At 54.1% G+C, this 19,838-nt stretch overlaps 1 protein-coding gene across 1 annotated transcript in view; it reads right to left on the reverse strand.

The window, feature by feature from the left end:
- Window positions 1-1,826: 1,826 nt before the first annotated feature.
- Window positions 1,827-19,838, reverse strand: part of Sptbn5 (spectrin beta, non-erythrocytic 5) — a 43,703-nt gene continuing 25,691 nt past the window's right edge. The window contains 29 exon segments of the mRNA XM_051144426.1: window positions 1,827-2,062; window positions 2,166-2,291; window positions 2,609-2,680; window positions 3,290-3,388; window positions 3,506-3,682; window positions 3,806-3,995; window positions 4,134-4,351; window positions 4,621-4,806; window positions 4,884-5,078; window positions 5,289-5,493; window positions 5,621-5,817; window positions 6,804-7,016; window positions 7,252-7,438; window positions 7,637-7,893; window positions 7,975-8,112; window positions 9,930-10,076; window positions 10,175-10,265; window positions 13,028-13,200; window positions 13,911-13,988; window positions 14,225-14,413; window positions 14,634-14,790; window positions 15,172-15,290; window positions 15,425-15,538; window positions 16,226-16,340; window positions 16,430-16,545; window positions 18,103-18,183; window positions 18,379-18,570; window positions 18,668-18,817; window positions 19,511-19,678. Coding sequence (XP_051000383.1) covers window positions 1,976-2,062; window positions 2,166-2,291; window positions 2,609-2,680; window positions 3,290-3,388; window positions 3,506-3,682; window positions 3,806-3,995; window positions 4,134-4,351; window positions 4,621-4,806; window positions 4,884-5,078; window positions 5,289-5,493; window positions 5,621-5,817; window positions 6,804-7,016; window positions 7,252-7,438; window positions 7,637-7,893; window positions 7,975-8,112; window positions 9,930-10,076; window positions 10,175-10,265; window positions 13,028-13,200; window positions 13,911-13,988; window positions 14,225-14,413; window positions 14,634-14,790; window positions 15,172-15,290; window positions 15,425-15,538; window positions 16,226-16,340; window positions 16,430-16,545; window positions 18,103-18,183; window positions 18,379-18,570; window positions 18,668-18,817; window positions 19,511-19,678 — 4,437 coding nt within the window. The 3' untranslated portion in view covers window positions 1,827-1,975.

Consider the following 19,838-nt stretch of genomic DNA (forward strand, 5'->3'; position numbering starts at 1 on the left):
TAGACTGAGACAGGAAGATTACAAGTTCCAAGCCAGCCTGAGCTACAAGAGTGAACTCGAGGCCAGTCTAGACAACTTAGTGAGCTATAAAGTAAAAGATAGCTAAAGGGAGCTGGAGAGATGGCTCAATGGTTAAGAGCACTGGCTGCTCTTCCAGAGGTCCTGAGTTCAATTCCCAGCATCCACATGATGGCTCACAACCACTTATAATGTGATCTGCTGCCCTCTTCTGGTGTGCAGGCACACATGCAGGCAGAACACTGTATACATAGTAAATAAATACATCTTTAAAAAAAAAAAAGCTAGCTGAAGATATCTCGATGGGAGAGTACATGTGTGATACCCCCAGTTCACTCCCAGGACTGCATATGTCTGGTACAAGCCCTGTTCCTGCATTTATACACCATCTGAATTGAGCTGGAGCTCAGCAGTACTGCAAGAGAGATGGATGGCGGTGAGAGAGACCACAGCTGTGACTGTTACCTGTAATATATAGCATAAGAGCTTTTGAGGCACACAACTGTGCATCAGTCTATACGTATGGCAGAGTTATACTGGACCCATGGGTGTTAGGGTGGTGGTCTCATCCTCTTTGCTGTGCCTCAAGTGCCCCGATTCTTAAGAGGGCCCAAAGCCCATTAACTTAGGGATAGGAAAGGCATGGGTAAGATGGCTGAGCATTTAAGTGAAGCCAGGATCCACAAGAGGCCGAGGATGCCAAAGAAGAGCCTGGCCCCTCAAAAAAAGAAAGCCCAGTCCTGTATACTTGTTGCTATTGGCCTGGATATGCCAATGCCTTGGCCCTCTTTGTCCCCTGGGATCAGGGACAGAGTCAAGACAGGTTGGAACTAGAAGCAGAGGTACTAAGCAAGAGCTAATGCATTCAGGCTGTCTCAGCAGGGAAAGGGACATTCAACGTGAGGACTTGGGGCAGACAGTCCAGGGGCGCATCCAGTGGGTACAGAGGGGACACACAGGGTACCTCTTGCCTAGGGGATGGTCACAGCAGTGACAGCATGTGGAGCTGTCAGGGCAGGACCTGTCTCCAGCAAGGGATCCCAGGTGTAGACGATGAGGAGGGCAGGGATGAGGTGGAGCGAGTCCCTGAGACAGTATGTTCCTGCAGCCTGGGGAATGGGAGCCTGTGGCCTGGATTCTGTCAACAGTCAGCTCTTAGGGGTGGGGGTAGGGGTGAGGGATTCTGGTCTTCTGAGGGGTGGTGGAAGCAAGGGTGTCCCATGTTGGGCCTCACCAGCCCACTCAGCGAGTGGGCCTTGAGTCCTGACATCTCAGGATTAAGAGAAAAAACCCACTCCACCAGTAGCCCACTTGCGCAGTGTCCATCCCTGAGCTGGGAACCTGGCCTTGGGTTCTAGGCTGTGGAACCAGGAGTGAGGTTCGCCCTGGCTAAGACAGCTCCTCCCAAGAAGCCTGTGTCCCTGTTCTAGAGGCTCGAGAGAGTGCTGAGGCAACCAGCACCCCCAGCCAGACTCCTTAAGAGCTCCCTGCCAAGACCGGTGCAAGGAGGTATGAAACTCAAGAGACCCTTTGAGACTCTGGAAAGAGGTGGGGACTAGGAGGTGATGATAGTGAGGAAGGGATCTAGGATCATGAGATTGGGGGGACTCCTGGTACCCCATCACTCCAGAGAGAACCCATCAGGCATAAGAGGAAGGCACACATGGCAAATGATACTTTCTGCACATTCTTTCTGCTAATGGGCCCAGGCTTGACCACAGTCCAGGCCTCTAAAGATGTAGCATTCGGAGTTAACACAGCCTGTGAGTCCAGAAAGGAACAGAACCCACAAAGTTCCTGGCTGGCAGGGTCAGTTTGCAGCCTTCTTTTCAGACAGGACTTCAAGCAGACCTCAGCTCTGCTGCTCAGCCTGCCTCCCAAACAGGCCCTACTCAACTCCCCGATTCCCACACCGGACCTGAGCCAAGCTTGCTGTCAGAAGCCAGGCCTGCAGTCCTCACCTTGGGGAGACCGCCTCCTTTCTGTCCTCCAGCCTCTTCCACTCAGTTCCCTCAGGCACAAGGCAGGCAATGTAAGGCAGCTCCTGGGGAGAGACGAGGTGCAGGGCTCACAAGGACCACCAGCGTTTCCCTGTTGGAGCAGCCTTCTTTCCCCTGAACTTGGTCTCTAGTGCCCAGAGCTCTCACCCCAGTGCCACCTGGTGCTTCTGCCCTCCTCCTATCTGAGAACAGGCCGGGGGGGGGGGGTGGAGCGGGGGGGGGGGAGTTCCTTGCCAAGGTCCCATGGCTGCTGTTCCAGAAACTGGTACTGGGCTATGGGGGAGACACAAAGGGAAAAGGCCCCAGGCCAGGCCTCAGACCCTTCCAGAAGTGCTGCCCACAATCTTCATGGGGAGAAGGGAAGAAGGATGCGCTCTGATAGGACAACCAAGAGGGTAGGGAGTTCTCGGCGGGGCAGCCAAGCCAGGTGAAGGGGCAACTTTCTCTTACCCTTTCCTTTCCTGTGGAGAGAAACTGTAGCCTTCCCTGAGCTCACCTAAGAAGTTACCCAGAAGTCTACTGGTAGCCACAGTGCCAGGCCCAGACGGCTGCTGAATGTGGAATTGCCTGCAGCTGGGGCTAGCACACACCTGCCTCTCTCCTGAGGGAGGCTGCTGCTTAAGTTCCAAAGACCCCTCCATGACATGAGTGTCCTTCACCTCCTGAAAAATACAAGATGGGGGTCCAGATGTCAGGCTCAACACAGACAAGAAGGGAGACACCCACTCCTCATTCCTAGTGGCCCCCAGCTCTCCTGGCCCCTTTGCTTGCTCCTAGCATGAGGACCCCGGACACCGTGAGCTCCTGTGGCCTGACTACATGCTCCAGGGAGGTTAATGGTGTGGTCCAGTGGGGACAACTAGGCAACAATTTCCTCGTGTCAGCCAGATGTGTAACCAACCTCCAGTGTTCAGAGAGCCTCCACAGGAAGGCTTCCCCTGGCTGCCGTACTCTCTGTTCTCTGTGTGTGTGTGTGTGTGTGTGTGTGTGTGTGTGTGCGCGCGCGCGCGCGCGTGCGTGTGTTTGCCTGAATCCTTCCCTGTTCTCCCCAACTCCAAGAACGCAGTCTCCTCTGTGATTATGTTTTAGCTCTGGCATCATCTCTCCTTGACAGGGCACTGGGGAGGGGGGGCTTGGTTGTTTTCCTGAAGGCGAATACCTGAGGAAGACTCCACAAGGCCTGGCTGTCCTAAGGAGCCCTAACTGTCCCACCCAGCATTCCTCGTGCCTCCTCTCAGTATCCCCAGCCTCCCCTCATGCAGCCCTGGGACCTCAGTCTGGAGCTGGATGAACTTCTCCTCATGGGCTGCCAGTAGCTTTTCAAAGTCCTCATATCTGCAGAGCAGACGTTCCACGTCCGACACGGAGTGCTGAGAGAAATGAAGCGGCGTGTGGCTCAGTTCTGCGGTGCCGGCGGCTCACCTTTCCCCTCCACACTCGGCCCAAGGGCTCATGAGCAGAGAAGAGCAGGAGCTGCCTCCACTTACCCCACAGCTGGGGTCTAGCAGCAGGCCCTCCCGGGAAGCCAGCCAGGCCTCAGCCAGCTCCAGCTTCTGGAGCAGCTGCCTCAGGCGCCAGTTCTGCTCAAAGTGTTGCCTGTGCAGGGCCCAAGCCACCTGAAGCTCCTGCAGATGTCTTTCCAGCCCCTGCAGACACTCTGCCACCTGCAGGAAGGATGCCGTGAACACCTGGGCAGAGCTCCCAGGAGCCAACAAGGATATCGGCTTTCTCGACCTTCCTCACCTCCCGCTTCCTCCCCGGGTTCTTCCCACCCGCTATGCTCACACCTCCAGGGGCATGAAGTGGCCGTTGTCTAACAGCTGCTGCCCTTCCTGCCGTATGTTCTGGCCCTGAAGGCAGCATTCCTGGATTTCTTGGTCTAGCTCCCCGTGCTGCTCAAGGAACTGCTCAGCCCCCATGGCATCCCCACTCAGCTCCTCTGAGGAAAGCAGCTCCTGTTTCTCCTGAGCCCAGGCTCTGCTGGGCAAGGAGAGAGAGCTGCTAGCAGAGCTGGCCTGGGGGGGGGGGGTGGGGACAAGGGCAGGAAGAGCCACTTCTCCAAAAGTCAGAATAGGGCAGGGGCGAGCTAACACTACGGACAGGACCCCTACTTACATCAATTCCCGACAGCGACCAAGAAAGGTGTGGCCCCGAGTAGCTTGCAACAGCTTCTGGCTCCATTCCTCGACTTTAGCCTGCAGGTTGGCCCAGGCCCCCTGCACCTTGGTGAGCCACTCATCAAGGCTCTCCTTAGCCACAGGGTAGTGTTGGCCGAGCCGCTGGGCCTCCGTCTGTACTCTTGTCACTTCTTTTTCAACAGCTGTCAGTTCTCTCTGCAAGCAGAACACGATGCCGGGCCTCACTCTGCACTGGCATGCTCCCCATTCGGTAGCCCCCCGACCTGTGGAGACCCCTCTCTTCTCCTTAAAACCTGTACCAAGTCCCTTGGGCCAGAGGGAAGTGGTCTGATCCCCTGGAGAAGTAGCTCAAGGGCAGGTCCCCACTATCTGTCACCTCCTATGAGGGACTGAGGCACACAGGTCTTCCGCCTTGTGCCCAGAGGAGTGGGGCTGAGGTGAGCAGCCCCAGGCAAGGCCTTTACCTGTAGGCACCTATGCTGCTGCTGCTGCTGCTGCTGCTGCTGCTGCTGCTGCTCCATGAGCTGTGCAGACGACAGGCTATGGACATGAAACGTTTCCTCTAGCAGGGTCGCCTTCTCCTGCATCCAACCCTGGAGCTCTGAGGCTGCCTGCTCAAAGCTCTGGAGCTCACGGGCTGCAGCCAGGTTCTAGGTGAGAATGAGGGTGGGCCTGCGTGGGGCTGTGCTGTGCTCCACAGCTCCACGCCCCCTAAGCCATGGCCTACCTCTGTACGGACTTTGATTGCCTTGTTCAGCCTCTCCCAGGTGGCCTGGACACGACACTTCTGGGCTTGAATCTGGGGATAGAACCTGGGCACTCCTCTTTCTAAGGGAGCCATCAGCTCCCTCAGGGCCTGCACCTTGGCCTGGCCCAGGCTCTGGACTTCTCTGCTGAAAGCACCAAACATGTCTTCCAACACCTGGAAGGGTGTAAGGCCAGGCATATGAGAGCTTCTACCGCAGCCTTGGGAGCTCATTAAGAGGCCCGGCAGCACCTGCGGCCCCAACATCACCTAGCCCTGAGTTCTAGAACTGCAGATTCTTCCACTGACAGCCTTCCAGCATCCTTAAACACATGCCTTCATCGCCTCGGGAAGCCTCTCCCCTGTCTCCCCTGGGCACTAACCCACCTTGATGCCTTCTAGGTCCTGTCCATGGTCCTGGGACTCGGCGGCAGCCACCTTGGTGGTTAGCCAGGCATTCAGGAGCGAGGCCTCTTGCTCCAGCTGGTGTAGGTGCAGCTGCTCACGCAACGCTTGCCCCCTGCCCTCTGCCCTCTGCAGCAGTTGTGCATGGGCCTCTCTCACAGCCTGCAGCTGGGCCAGCACCCTGGCACTGTGACAGGAAGAAAGAACAGCACAAACTGCAGCTCTCCCTCACCAGGCTGGACTAGCCGCGTCCACCTCCGATAGGGGCACCCTTATCTTCGCTTCTCTCTAGGGAGGGTGTGACACTGGCCTACCTGCCTGGGTTTTGCCCGCTCTCTAGAAGGGCCACCGTTTGCTTCAGCCGCTCAATGCGACTGCTGAACCCCTCCAAGTCTCTTGTGGTGGCCTCCAGGCGCCGCAGAAGAGCCTGTGTGGCCTCAGCATCCTGGCCGAGGTCCTCACTGTCCAGAATATGGCCCCGTTCAGCTAGCCAGGACCCTGCTTCTAGGAGCTAGGCAGGATAACAGCAGACATTTGGTTTCTTGGGCCCAGCACCTCACTTTGAGACCCAGGCAGAGGGCTCCTGGCCTCAGGATTCAGAGTGGGAGTTAGAGCATATGGGATCAGATTCAGGGAGGGTGTCCTCAGCCAGTTGCACAGGGAAATTGCCCAGAGAGCTCTCATGGCTCCTCCCCAGCACCTTCCAGAAGATTCTCACTGTACTGGAAGGACTGAGTGGCAGCATTTTTAAATGGTTCCAGGTGATTTTTTTTTTCCTTTTTCTATGTATAATAAAGACTATTTTTGCTTCTAGGAAAAAGGGTTGCTATTTATTATAATAAAAGCAAATTTTAGCCAATAGTCCTTACTTTGTTCTCATTCTCTCCCCCACCCCCTGAGCTAGGGTTTTCTCTGTATAGCCTTGGATAGACCAGGCTGGCCTCAAACTCACAGAGCTCCACCTGCCTCTGCCTCTCAGAGTGTTGGGATTACAGGCATGCGCCACCATGCCCAGCTTGTTTTGTTTTTCATTTATTATTTGTTGTGAGACAGGGTCTCATTTTATGGGCCTTGGCTGGCCTGGAACTTGAAGTGGTCCTCCTGCCTTTGCTTTCCGAGTACTGGAATCATAAGTATGAGCCACCATCCCTGGCTTCTAATTACTTTTGAGGTGTTTGGTTTGCTTTTTTGAGATAGAGTCTCACTATAAGCTCAGCCTCCTGGGTGCTGAGAGTACAAGGCTTGTATTCCTTATCGTGTATTTAGTTTGTTGGGTAGCTCGGTTCCACGTGATTCTGACAAAAAAATTCAAGCTGAGAACCCCAGGTTTGGAAGAAACAGTGAAAGTAAAGCCACCCCTCCACCTTCATCCCACCCCTCCACCCCCACGTCCACACACCCCAGTGTGGGAGCCATCTTTCAGTCCCATACACTCCCAGTGTTCTCAGGCCAGCTCTGCAGCTCTGACATCTCTGTACCCCACAGCACCTCTCTCACCTCCATGAAAAGCTGCTGGACCTCCAGGGCCTGCTGCAGCCTTCTCCTTCTCTGTGCAGCCTCTGTCTGCAGATGGTCTAGAGACACTTCCAGCTGCTGCACCCGGGCGGCCACCTCTTTGGCGGCAAAGTGTCCAGCCTGTATAAGCTTTTGCCCTGTTCCTATCACCGCCTGGCTCAGAGCATTATGGCTACTGATCTCATTCTCCAAATTCTGCAAAGGAGAAAGGACCAGGGATGTACTAGAAAATCGAGGAACCTCTACCCGGAGTTGGCCCTGATGATTCATTGGACCCTACAGATTTACAAGGAATTCCATCCCAGGACTTCCAAAGAAACTGGGTGTTCCCCAAATCAGAGGCTGTGCTGGGCCACAGTGCCCTATCCTTGACTGTGAGCTTCCAGTACCTCTGGGGCAGCCCTTCCCAGCCTTCAGCATGGACTAGAACCTGGTGTTTCTCCTGCAGGTGCCGTACAGAGCTGAGGCTCTGGCCATAGTCCTGGGCTGTGGCCGAGGGCAGCTTCTCCTGAACCCAGGCCATTTCCTCATCGGCATCCCTGAAGAACTGTAAAAGGAGACCCTGGGCTTCCAGGGCTGCCCTGCGCTCTTGTAGGGTCTCCTGAAGACTCTGGAGCCTGAAAAAGAACCGGGGAGGGGGGTGGCGCCACGGGCATCCTGTTGAAACTAGACTATAACATGGTGCTCACCTGCTCTGTGCCCTTCACTATGGGCAGGAGAGATGAGAACCCACGCCAGAAGGCAGGAACGGGCATTCCTTCAAGAAAGCAGGCAAGGAAGGGCCAGGTCTCAAACCAGGGGCCTGGGCAGTCTACCTGTGAAGCAGCTGCTGGGCTTGCTCTTCCACACCTTTGGCGAGGCAGTGGCCTTCTCGGAAGCAGTCATGGGCCTGGCCCTGCAGCTCCTGCGCTTGCCTGGCCTGCCTATCCACAGCTGCTTCCAGCTCCTTCTGGGCGCCCAGGAGCTCGTCCACCTGAGGCAGGTCCTGGCTTCTGGAAGGGGCTCTCAGCTGTGCTTCCGTGGGCTCCAGCCAGCGCTCGAGTTCCTCCAGCATCCTCTGCAGATGTAGGGCCTGGGATGGACGTAGGTGAGCATAAGAGAGTGGGGGTGGTGTGTCCTAGCATCCTGTCCTGGGAGTTACTCATAGCCTTACCTTGCAGGCCCCCTGTAACCTGGCCATCTTCCTCTGGCAGTTGGCCTGCAGCTCAGCCCAGAGGCCCTCTAGTTCTTGCAGTCGCCCCTGGATGGTCTCTGATGCCGGGTGGCCCCCTTGTAGCAGCCTCTGCCCCTCCTACACCATGCATTGTACATACAACCTGGACTGAGGGTGCTGGTACCATGGCACCAGTGACCAGCCCCACAGCGGCAGCGTCTGCTGTGCGTGTGACATGGGACAAAGTCCATCCCCTCTTCCCTCCCAGCATCCATCCCTTTTTCCTTTCTTCTTCTTCTCTTTTGAGACAAGGTCTCACCGCACAGCCCAGGCTGGTCTCAGACTTGCTGCCCAGCACTTTCTGTGACTGCGAGTGCTGGGGGACAGGCCCCACCACACCACACCATAGCACACCAGGCTGCCTCTAACCCACTATGTCTAGCCTCGGTTTCCCAGTGCTGGCATTATAAGCACATGCCACCACACCCAGCCACATAAGGTTTTTAATTCAAGTCTCTTTGTCCTCCATGCAATGGAGTAGTAATGATTGTTGGCTTAAGGGGGTAACTGGAGGCAGACTACTTAGTAAGACACTAGATAGCAGGAATAGTGTGTGTGTGTATGTGTGTGTGTGTATGTATGGCGGGGGGGTATGTGTGTGTGGTGGGGGAGTGTGTGTGTGTGGCAGGGGAGTGTGTGTGTGTGTGGCGGGGGGAGCGTGTATGTGTATGGCGGGGGAGTGTGTGTGTGTGTGTGGTTGGGAGAGTGTGTGTGTGTGTGTGTGTGTGGCGGGGGGAGTGTGTGTGTGTGTGTGTGTGTGTGTGTGTGTGTGTGTGGGGGGGTGTGTGTGTGTGGTTGGGGGAGTGTGTATGTGTGTGGCAGGGGAGTGTGTGTGTGTGTGGCGGGGGAGTGTGTATGTGTGTGGCAGGGGAGTGTGTGTGTGTGTGTGTGTGTGTGGCGGGGGGAGTGTGTGTGTGTGTGTGTGTGTGTGTGTGGCGGGGGAGTGTGTGTGTGTGGTTGGGGGAGTGTGTATGTGTGTGGCAGGGGAGTGTGTGTGTGTGGCGGGGAGTGTGGTGTGGGTTGGGGAGTGTGTATGTGTGTGGCGGGGGAGTGTGTATGTGTGTGGCAGGGGAGTGTGTGTGTGTGTGGCGGGGGAGTGTATGTGTGTGGTTGGGGGAGTGTGTATGTGTGTGGCGGGGGCGGGGGGGAGTGTGTATGTGTGTGGCAGGGGAGTGTGTGTGTATGTGGCGGGGGAGTGTGTGTGTGGTTGGGGGAGTGTGTATGTGTGTGGCGGGGGAGTGTGTATGTGTGTGGCAGGGGAGTGTGTGTGTGTGTGGCGGGGGAGTGTGTGTGTGGTTGGGGGAGTGTGTATGTGTGTGGCGGGGGAGTGTGTATGTGTGTGGCAGGGGAGTGTGTGTGTGTGTGTGGCGGGGGAGTGTGTGTGGGGGAAGTGTGTGTGTGTGTGGCGGGGGCGTGTGTGTGTGTGGTTTGGGGGAGTGTGTATGTGTGTGTGTGTGTGGCGGGGGGGAAATGTGTATATGGCAGGGGAGGGGGGAGTATGTGTGTGGTGGTGGGGGCAATGTGTGTGTGTGTGTGTGTGTGTGTGTGTGTGTGTGTGTGTGTGGTGGGGGTAGGGGGAGTCAGGATTCTTTCCAGGTAGAGAAGGGAATTTTTTTTTTTTTGAGAAGAGAATTTTAAAAGAAAAAGAAAAGCGATGCTCTGTTTTGACATCTTGAGCTCCAAGGCTGCTGGCTGCCTCTGATTGTTTCAATATATTCTTCATAAAATTATCAAATGCTACCCCTTTTTGAAGAGGGAGCATCTATACACAGCTTAGCACAGCGCCTGTACACAGAAAGTGAGAAGGTAGATACAGGTTGCAGCTGCTATGGTTCAAAGCCAGCTGCGGGGGTGGTGGGCCTTGGCTGTGGCCCCCCAGCCCCCTGGGACCTCACCATCTGTAGCTCCTGCTGCTGGTGAGCAGCTGCATCCAGCTCAGCCTGGAAAAGCTGCTGCTTCTGCAACTGTGTTTGTATCGCAGTTGGGTCCTGCTGAGCCTCATCCAGAGCCACCAGGTTCTTCTCCCTCAGCCACTCAGCCACCTTTACACAAGGACAAACCAAGCTCTGCTTTCCCTACCTTCTGGAGAGCCCCTGAGGAAGGTGTACCCCCACAAGCCTCTCAGCCCCAGCAAGGGAACCTCATTGGAATCCTGCAAGAATGTCCTCAGCTGTTGCAGCTCCTCCAGCTGGTGTCCCTGGGCCCTCACCCGCTCTGTGAGTGCATCTGTCCTGCAAGAAGAGAGTCAGAGGGTCTCATGTACTCTAGGCTCAACCACCAGGAATGGAGAGCGCTCTCTCTCTCTCTCTCTCTCTCTCTCTCTCTCTCTCTCTCTCTCTCTCTCTCTCTCTCCCTCTCTCTCTCTGTCTGTCTCTGTCTCTCACTCTCTCTGTATGTGTGTGTATGTGTGTGTAGCTCAGCCTTTCTTAACCACAATGCCCTGAACTAAGGTTTCCTTTGGAAGAAAGACACATATTATGCACGCTTTCTGTCTGACGGTGTCTTGTGTTCATGTCTTAACCCCACCATCTCAGAACGTAACAGCATTTGGAGATAGGTCAGGCCAAATCTGAGAGGACAGGTATCCTTGTATAAGGAGGTTCAGGCAGGACACACCCAATTTGGACATGTGAGGACACAGGAGAAGACTATAATCCAGAGAGGAGAGAGAGAGAGAGAGAGAGAGAGAGAGAGAGAGAGAGAGAGAGAGAGAGAGAGAGAGAGAGAGAGAGAGAGAGAGAGAGAGAGAGAGGGAGCCCTTCTAACACTGTGATCTTGAACTTTCTGCCTCTAGAACTATGAGAAAAGACTATTTGTTGTTTATATCACCCAGCTCATTAGCACCTTGTTATAATAACCCAGACTAATGTCGTGTCCGAGCAACATTTTGTCTTTTATTTTCTTTTTTAACTTGTTGGGGTTTTAACATAAGATGTCACACATGCTAGGCAAGTATTCTAATACTGAGTGCACCCAAACCCTCTTTTTGCTTTTTAAGACTTGTAAGGGGGTTTCACTGGCTTGTCCATGCTGTCCTTAGATTTCTTGTCACAGCCCAGGTATGCCTGGTGATATTCTTGCCTCAGTCTCCCAAGTAGCTAAGATTACAAAGCCTGAGCCAGCAGAACAATTATATTTATTTATTTTAGTTTTTTGAGACAGGGTTTCTCTGTGTTATCTTGGCTGTCCTGGACTTTCTTTGTAGACCAGGATGACTTCCAGCTGACAGAGATCTGCCTGCCTCTGCCTCCCAAGTGCTGGGATTACAGGCATGTGCCACCATGCCCGGCAGATTTTATTTTTTATGTTATTTTTACTTTATTTTATTTAATATTTGTATATATGTGTGTGTGTGCATGTGTGCATATGTGTATGCCATGGAGTGCACGTGGGGGTCAGAGGACAGCTTTCAGGAACTAGTTCTCTCCTGCCAATGGTTCCAGCCATTGAAGTTTACCTGGCCTGCATTCCCACCTGCTGAGCCATTTTGGTAATCCTGCCCCCATTTCCTTTTAAGAAAGGGTCTCACTATGTTCAGCCAGGTGTCAAAGCTGCTATGTAGCCCAAACTGCCCTTAGAACTCTTGATCCTCCTGCACCCCACCCCAACAAGTGCTCAGATTACAGATGTATGCAAGTGTGCCTGGCTTAAGCCACCTTTTTGATTATGCATTGCTGTGAGCAACAGTCTTACACACACACACACACACACACACACACACACACACACACACACACACACCATTTTAACATTTAATGCATCTAAAATATTTGATATATACAAACTACATCACATATTAGTTTATATATTTTGTATATGTACCTCTGGAGCAATGTAGTGAGAACATTAGCACATGCACAGTGAATACAGTTCTAACACGTCCACCCCATGGCCCATGAACAGCTCCTCATCAGTGCTTTCCCTCACTGGTGTTAGCACCTGCACCAAAGGGCATGGGGCTGGGGGAAACTAGAGGCTAGATTGAAGGTGGCACAAGCCTGGGCAAGGGATGGGTCAATACATCATGCTGGGGCAGACGAGGCCCACCAGGTCCCACCTAAGGTAATAGAGCTGGCAAACTAACTTGCTGATTGCCTACTCAAAAATCCATCGGTACCCAGGAAAATTCACCTGAAAGGAGAGAGAGAGGAGTGGGGCCTGAGCGGTGGCTCAGCACAACCAGAAGACCTGGCCTTGGTTTCCAGCACCCACTGGGCAGCTCACAATCATTTATAACTCAAGTTCTAGGCAATCCGATATCCTCTTCTGGCCTCTACAAGTACCAGGCAAGCGCATGATGCACAGACGCACATGCAGGGAAAACACCTGTACTCATAAAATATAAAGGAGTAAGCAAACAAGAGCAGCTATCCTGGCTCCTGCGGGAGCACAGAAGCAGGACAGTAGTCCCAGCCGGTCTGGGCCACGGCTTTTGGCTGTCTGCCTTGGTCTACATGCTGGAGGAGCTGTCACAAGGAAGAAAGCACGGCTGGTGTCGTGAAATGGGCATGCCAATGCGGGCTATGGTTAAACTTCAGTTGCATAAGAGATCTTAGGCCTAGTCAGGAGGGACAGGCACCATGCAAAGACACTGTGGCCCTCAGAGGCAGATTTAAGATTTAACTAGGATAGTGGAATCTGCCTCAGGTCCTGCCTATTAGGTGACAGAGCGACTCAGGACTACAGTCCCGAAGGGCCAGCACGGAGCACTGCTCCTGTCCCTTCTACCTTATTACATCACGTCCACTCAGTTTCCTAGTGTGAGCTTTGCAGGGGATGAACTTGAGATGAGGGAGGAAGCGCACACTGTATGTTGTCTATGGGCAACAGGGCGACACACTGGAGGGAGGGTACTCCCAGCACGTGACCCTAGGCTTTGGGAGAGGCTGGGAACTGGGCCGAGAAGCTGAAAAGTAGGAGGGGGGAAGTGCTTGGGTAATAGATTTCCACACTGGCTCACCCCCAGTTCCCATTGTCCCAGAGTCACGGGTACCTCAGGAGTAGGGCCTGGCACCTGTCCAGGATGCTGTGGGCCTCGGGGTGTCCACCCTGGTGCAGGCTGTGGGCTGTGGCCTCCAGTGCACTGATCTTTTCAGCCTGTGCCTTCAGGCTCTGCTCACACCTCTTGTGCCTCGACAGAAGGGTCTCTATGGTGGCCAAGGGGTCCTGGTGGAAGTGAAAGCCTAACGGTGACTATAGGTTCTCTCTAGAACCATCCTGACAAGCCCCTTCTACAAAGTGATTGTTCTCCCAAAGGCATGACTCAAACCCCACAAGGTTGCTTATTATGGTTTTAAGATAGGGGAGATACGGCCAGGCGGTGGTGGCGCACGCCTTTAATCCCAGCACTTGGGAGGCAGAGGCAGGCGGATTGCTGTGAGTTCGAGGTCAGCCTGGTCTACAAAAGCGAGTCCAGGACAATCAAGGTTATGCAGAGAAACCCTGTCTCGAAAAACAAAACCAAAACCAAAAACAAGATGGGAAGATACTGGGATAGCATCTACTGCCCATTTCCAGGGCAGGCTGAGTGCTGCCCTCTCTCCTCCATGCTCTGAGTAAGACTACGTCAGTCCTAATTATTCTCCCAGGTCTCTTTGAGTTACACTTGTCTGTTACTGGGATTGTGACAGTGTTAGAGTGAGGACAGAGGCAATGAGGATGGCAGGGAAAAGTCAGAGGGAATGACAGGCCAGACAAATAAGCTCTCTTTCTTGGGTCCTAGGACACACCCTGTGGGCCCTACCCAAGGGGGCAAGGACTCTTAGGACTGATGGTAACTGCTCGGCAGTGGGGAGAACCCTGACCCAGACTGCTTTATGGTTCGGGCTAGCTTGATAGCACTCATCCACCCTTCCCCATCCCTGTTGGGCACCTACCGCCACTTCCTCACTAGCTAGGGAGGCCTCCGCACTGTCAAGCCAGCGCTCTGCCTTTTCCACGGAGCTCAGAAACAGCTGGTGAAAAAAGGACAAGAGAAACTCAGCAGAGGACCCTGTGACTGCATCGGTGCATGTGTGGCCTTTTGGTGGTTTAGATTGGAGAACCAAGGGCCGGGCTCCATGGTACAGGAGCAGGATGAATGGCAGGGCTACCCAAGAAAGGCAGTCTCTTCAGCTTTGGCTTTGACCTGAGTTGTGAGGACAACACAGCTCCCGATAACAGGGTAAGCCAGAAGCTGGCCTGGGCCCACCTGCTGCTCCACGACCTGCTGCAGCTGCTGCCACCGCCTCTGCCACGCTTCCTGCAAGCTACCCAACTCGTGCTCCACAGCAGCCAGGGGCTGACGAATCCCAGAGGCCAGTGGGTGTACAGATGCCAGCAGCCGCTGTCCCATGCTTTGGGCCAGGCTAAGGGTGCCTTTTCGGATGTCCAGCTCAACCTGGGGGAGGCCTGAGGTCAGTTCCCTGTGGGCTGAGGCCTAGCAGGACTACACAAGCTCCAGCAGGAACAAGAGGGGAGGATGTGAACCAGGGGAGGGATGGAGAAAGACTATGTTGGTCAGGAGACAGAGAACGGTCCTAGGAAGGGTCAGAGGACAGGGTAGGATAATGGGGGCGGGGGCATTTTGAAAGGCCTAGCACCTCAGAAAAGCTGCTCACCCTATATGCCTGGTGCTCTTCTAGGGCTCTCACAGGGCTGCAGGGGGCACCTCGCACGTTCATCTCAGCCTGCAGTCCCTGCGCCCAGTCCATCAGATCCTGCAGCAGAGTCTGGAGCTTCTGAACCTCATGGCCCACATCCAGCGACTCCTTCCTGCTCACGGGACTCACTAGTTAGTTTTAGGGTCACGGAGTCCCCTCTCCCTCATGCCCAGTGTCCTTTAATCCCCTCAGTACAGACGGCCTGTGGACTGGGAATATCTTGGTAAATGGTACAGAGACTCAGGAGAGAACAGGGGTCAACAAGTGTGTGGATCAAGAACAAAAGGGGCAGCCAGGCGGTGGTGCTGCACGCCTTTAATCCCAGCACTCAGGAGGCAGAGGCAGGGGAATTGCTATGAGGCCAGCCTGGTTTACAAAGCGAGTCTAGGACAGCCAGAGCTACAGAGAAACCCTGTCTCAAAAAAAAAAAAAAAAAAAGCCTGGGGGGTGGGGGAAACTAGTTGGCATGGGGCTAAAGCAAAAGGTCTCATACCACTTCTGGGCTCTGCTCCAGACCTTCCACCAGCTACCCATCATTTCTTGGTGCTTATGGCTGAGGCTGTGTGTAACCTCTGGACTTTCCTTGTAGAGGCGGCCAACCTTACCCTCAAGAGACTGTAGGAGAAGAGGTCAGAGGCTAGGCAGCTGGGTTTGGGTTTGGGTAGGAGGCATCTTAGCGTGGGGCTCTCAGGAATCTACCAGGGCTCCCCTGAGAATGTGCCCAGGGCTTGGGTCCCTCAACTGCACACCTCCATGTGAGTCTGTATGAGGCCCATCTCCTGCTGCAGCCTTTTCTGTTTCCATGACAACGTCTGCACATTCTCCAAATCTTCTGTGCCCTCCAAGGCCTGGATCCGGGATTCCTGGGAGGGTGCGATGGGGGGCCATTACAGGCTAAGCCTTAGCTGCATCTGCCCCCCTCACCACAGAAGCTGAGATGGCAGCGAAGGATGTAAACGCCCTGTTGGAACCCCTTCCTGCTGTCTCAGTGGACAGAAGCACAGCCTTGGGCTTGACCAGAGACATTTTCCTCAATGTGAAGCAAACAAGAGTTCTAGGGCAGGGCTTTCCTCTGGTAAAACTGGTGTGTGCTGCTCCCTGCTGTTCTGTCTCTTTGACACCCATCCTTCTGCGGAGGGGTCTCAGAGGACAGAGGCCTGGGCTAGCTACGTGGGGAAGATCCAGCGGAAGAGGATGCTGCCCCACCTGGGATCTCTCAGGCTGAACAGGTCTTATCTGCACTTCCACAGCTTTAAGTATTGTAGCTCTGTGGAACTGCCCCCATCCTGGGCCAAACCTCTAATGGGCTTTAGACTTGCTTAGGGTCCAGGGAAAACAGGGTGTGCTCTGGCCTCTGGACCCACCACACATCTGGGTTAGAAAGAGGCAAAGGAGCTAGGAGGTGGGGGCAGGAAGGTACTGTAGTATACTTCCTATCAGATCCCCTGGTGGGATCCCGCTGCAGGGCAGAGGTAGGCCAGGGTACATGGAAGGAGTCTCAGGGCAGTGCCACACCCAACTCAGTGCACAGGGGACTTTTCACTACCTACCTTCTCCCTGATCTGCTCAGTGACACTGTCCAGTTCACTGGACAATGTATGTATCTCCAGGGCTGCTTCAAGCCGATGTTGATAGAGGACCAAGTTGCCATGGAAACTCTTCCACCTGTCCAAAGGATGGGGGTGAACCTTGCTGCTTGAGGTGGTACTTGGCCCATCTCCCAGCCCCACTGTCCTTCCCAGTCTAAAACTGGCCTATTGTTGAGCTGTTTTTGCCGCTGGCAGATTGTCTGAGATTCCTCAGGGCTCTGGTTCTTGAGCTGTGGTGACAAGTTTTTGATTCTCCGGATGTAGGTGTCATCCGCTGTGACCTATGGGAAGGTGAAGGCAAGGACGCTGGCAGTTCCTGTTCAGGGCCTCATCTTGGAATCGCTGTTGTGATTGGCCCCTGGGAAAGTAACCACCGCTTTGGGGGGAGCTCAGCTGTGCTTCTTGCCGAAGAGCATCTCAGCTGGCCTTGTTCATACTCCCCCCTGGAAATATCTAGATGCTCCACACCAGCTGTGGTATATAACTCTGCCTTAACTGCAGATGGCCTGGGGAAAAAGCTAGAGTGTATAAACCTGGGAAGAGTGTGGGAGGGGGCACCATCATAGCTCTTATCCCTTCTGGGTAAGGATTTTCAGCTTATTGAGGGAGGTGCACCCCCATTCCTGTATCAAGCTTTGTAAGGAAAGTCTGGAAACCCCGGAGTGAACTTTAGCTCATGTCTTGGTTGGTCATTGGGGCTTTGGGAGAAGGGGTCGATATTGCTTATGTCTCCCTATGGGAAGGAATTTTAGCAACCACAGCACATTTGGGGAGTGAGAAGCAACTGCTTCCTCTGCAGTGACAGGTACCGGAGGCTGACCCTCTCAGTGACACTGTGAGGAGGGCCAGCCTGGAACCCATAACCTTAGAGTCTCTCAGGTGGGGAGGTGGTTTCTCAGAATGAGGACAGGATAGGAGGGGGGAAGGTGGACACAGAATCATTAGTAGTGTTTAAAGTTAAAAATAGAGCTTGGGCACAGGCAGCCTTACAGGTTCTCAGGGAGGGGAACCCCAAGAAAGTGGATCGCATCGCAGCTTCCTGCTCTCTACGCTGTTAGGTTTAGAACTCCTCAAATCTCTTTCCTATGAAGTGGTTCATCTGAGAGACGATCCCAGAGCTCAGCGGATCACGATGCTCACTTGCGGCAGGTCAGGACTTGGGCCCAGGGCATTCCTTCCTGCTGTACCATGTGGCACGGCATCTGGGAAGTGCCACCACCAGCTAAGGATGTGTTGGAGTTAAGATTACAGCCTTTGCCAAAATCAACCCACCTGTATGGGAGATGATTAGCACTCCTTAACACCTGGTTACGAATGTGTTTGCCAATCCTCACCCCTATATTGCAGAGAAGTGGGTTCCTGTATACTTGGTAGGCAGTGTGGGTGAGGGGAACCTGGGCTACTCACATTGAAGGAGACATTGGTTATCTGCCCACAGATAGATTGTATCTTTTTTAGAGATTTTGAAATAGTACGTTTTGATTATGATTTTGTATAAGTTCAGAAAAGTCACAAAAGTCGTTCAGTGGCCCCAGGCACATCCGTTTCTCATCATAGCACTAACAGCAGACCACCAACTTTTCCAGCAGAGGCCCATTTTATTATAGGCGTAGGATCATGGGACTGGCCCCACACACGTGCACTCCCTCACCTCTGAGGAAGGCAAGCTACCCATTTTAGAGATGAAGAAACTAAGTATTGGCCAGATGAGCTCGCTCGCCTAAGTGCCTCCCAGTAGTGTAAAGCTGACAGTGAGTATTCTCTGCGTTCCGGAGCTCATCAGACCTATTTCCCAACGGGAGATGCTGTGGTTACCCCTCCCACGCAGAGCCTCTTACCTGTAACTTGTGGACCTGCCTGAGGAGTTGTAGGCAGTGCTCAGGGTTCAGGCCCACATCAGCGCAGCTCACCATCTTCTCCTGTGGAAGTCAAGGGTGGGGAAGCCATGCTCAGCTCTGGCCACTTGACCACTGTCAGGGCAGGTGGAAGCTTGGGACTTCCCAACAGGGCTCCTACCACCAGGGAGCCAGAGAACTGCAGGCCTAGCTCTTCCTCACACCACCCTTTAGCTCCTGGCCTCCAGCCCCCAAATGCCCCATCCAGTAGAGCCTTACCTTCTCCTGGATCCAGGCCTCTGCAAGGTCCACTCGCTGTAGGAACTCCAGGAAGTTGCATCTGTCCTCCAGGGCCTGGCCCTGCCTGGTCACGGCCTGCCTCAGCTTCTCCCAGAAGTCCCACAGGGTCTCCAGCCTCTGGGAGACCTCTGTGGCCTGACAGTGGCTCTGTCTGAGGAGCCCTTCACCTTGCTGGGAGACAGGAGTAGGGAAGCAGTTAGCACCTTTCTTCCTACCTGAGACTTCCCTCATCAACACTTTGGAGTAGGCCCGCTTCAGCTGGGGTTACCTTGGCAACAGAGGTCATGACCTGCTCATGGGCCTGGACCTCAGCCCTGAAGGCCTGGTGTTTCTTCAGGTGCTTCAGATAATCTTTTAGGTTCCCACTAGGGCTCCAGGCTCCCAGTTGCTGGATGCGCTCCTGGATCCAGTCCTCAACCTGGGCGGGGGGGCGGGACACAAATCCTATGATGCTCCAAGCTGAAGTCCCCCACTTCCGCCTGGCTCCCCTTCAAGCCCAGCTCCACACCAGCAAAGTCCAGGTGGTGGCCCTACTGGCCTCAGGGGCAGGGCTAGGAGCATCTAGTGAACAAGAACCAGGGTTCTAGCTCAGGAAGCTTCTCCAGGCCAGGCTGAGCAAGGAGCATGGCTGGGAGTCCATTTCAGAGACATGAGCCCCTGCCCCAGGAACACATATGGCTGTGTTCCTTCCTGTAGCTCCTCTTTGCCATAGCCCCGCTGGTGTTCAGCAAACAGATGAGTCTCAGCCCACAGGGGTTTCAAATCAAATGTTTGGGGCTCCAGCCTGGGCCCCAGTAAAGCCATTTAACTCTCTAACCCTGTTTTTTTTTTCTTTTTCTTTTTTTTTAATTAATTAATTTTTTTTTAAGATTTTTTTTTTAATTTATTGCATATGAGTGCTTTATCTGCAGAAGAGGGTATCAGATTACATTATAGATGGTTGTGAGCCACCATGTGGTTGCTGGGAATTGAACTCAGGACCTCTGGAAGAGCAGGTGGCGCTCTTAACCACTGAGCCATCTCTCCAGCCCAACCCCACTTTTTTCATAGTGTTATTGGATGAATGTCACCTCAAACTGCTTAATGCCATCTAAGGGTTAGGTCCTCCAACCTGGGTCGCCTCCCTGGTGAAGTTGGCTATCAGCAGGGAGGTGTGCAGGGCCTGTGCCCGGCTCTCTGCCAGTGCCTTCACTTGAGCCCGACGCTCCAGCAGGTGGCAAACCAGCTTCTGCCCCTTAGGGCTTGGGGTCCTTTTCAACTGCTCATGCAGAGCTGTCTCCTGCGGGACAGACAGTGACTGCTGGTCTACTCTGGCAACCCAGCCATTCCCCTTAGCTCTGCATGGTTAAGGGCTGGCTGGTGGCTCTGGTAATGGCCAGAATGGCTCTCATTTCAGGGACCTCAAAGTAAGTGCTCCCTGGGACCCCTGCAGTGTGGGA

The sequence above is a fragment of the Acomys russatus genome, chromosome 4, assembly GCF_903995435.1.
Source record: "Acomys russatus chromosome 4, mAcoRus1.1, whole genome shotgun sequence".
Lineage (NCBI taxonomy): Eukaryota > Metazoa > Chordata > Mammalia > Rodentia > Muridae > Acomys > Acomys russatus.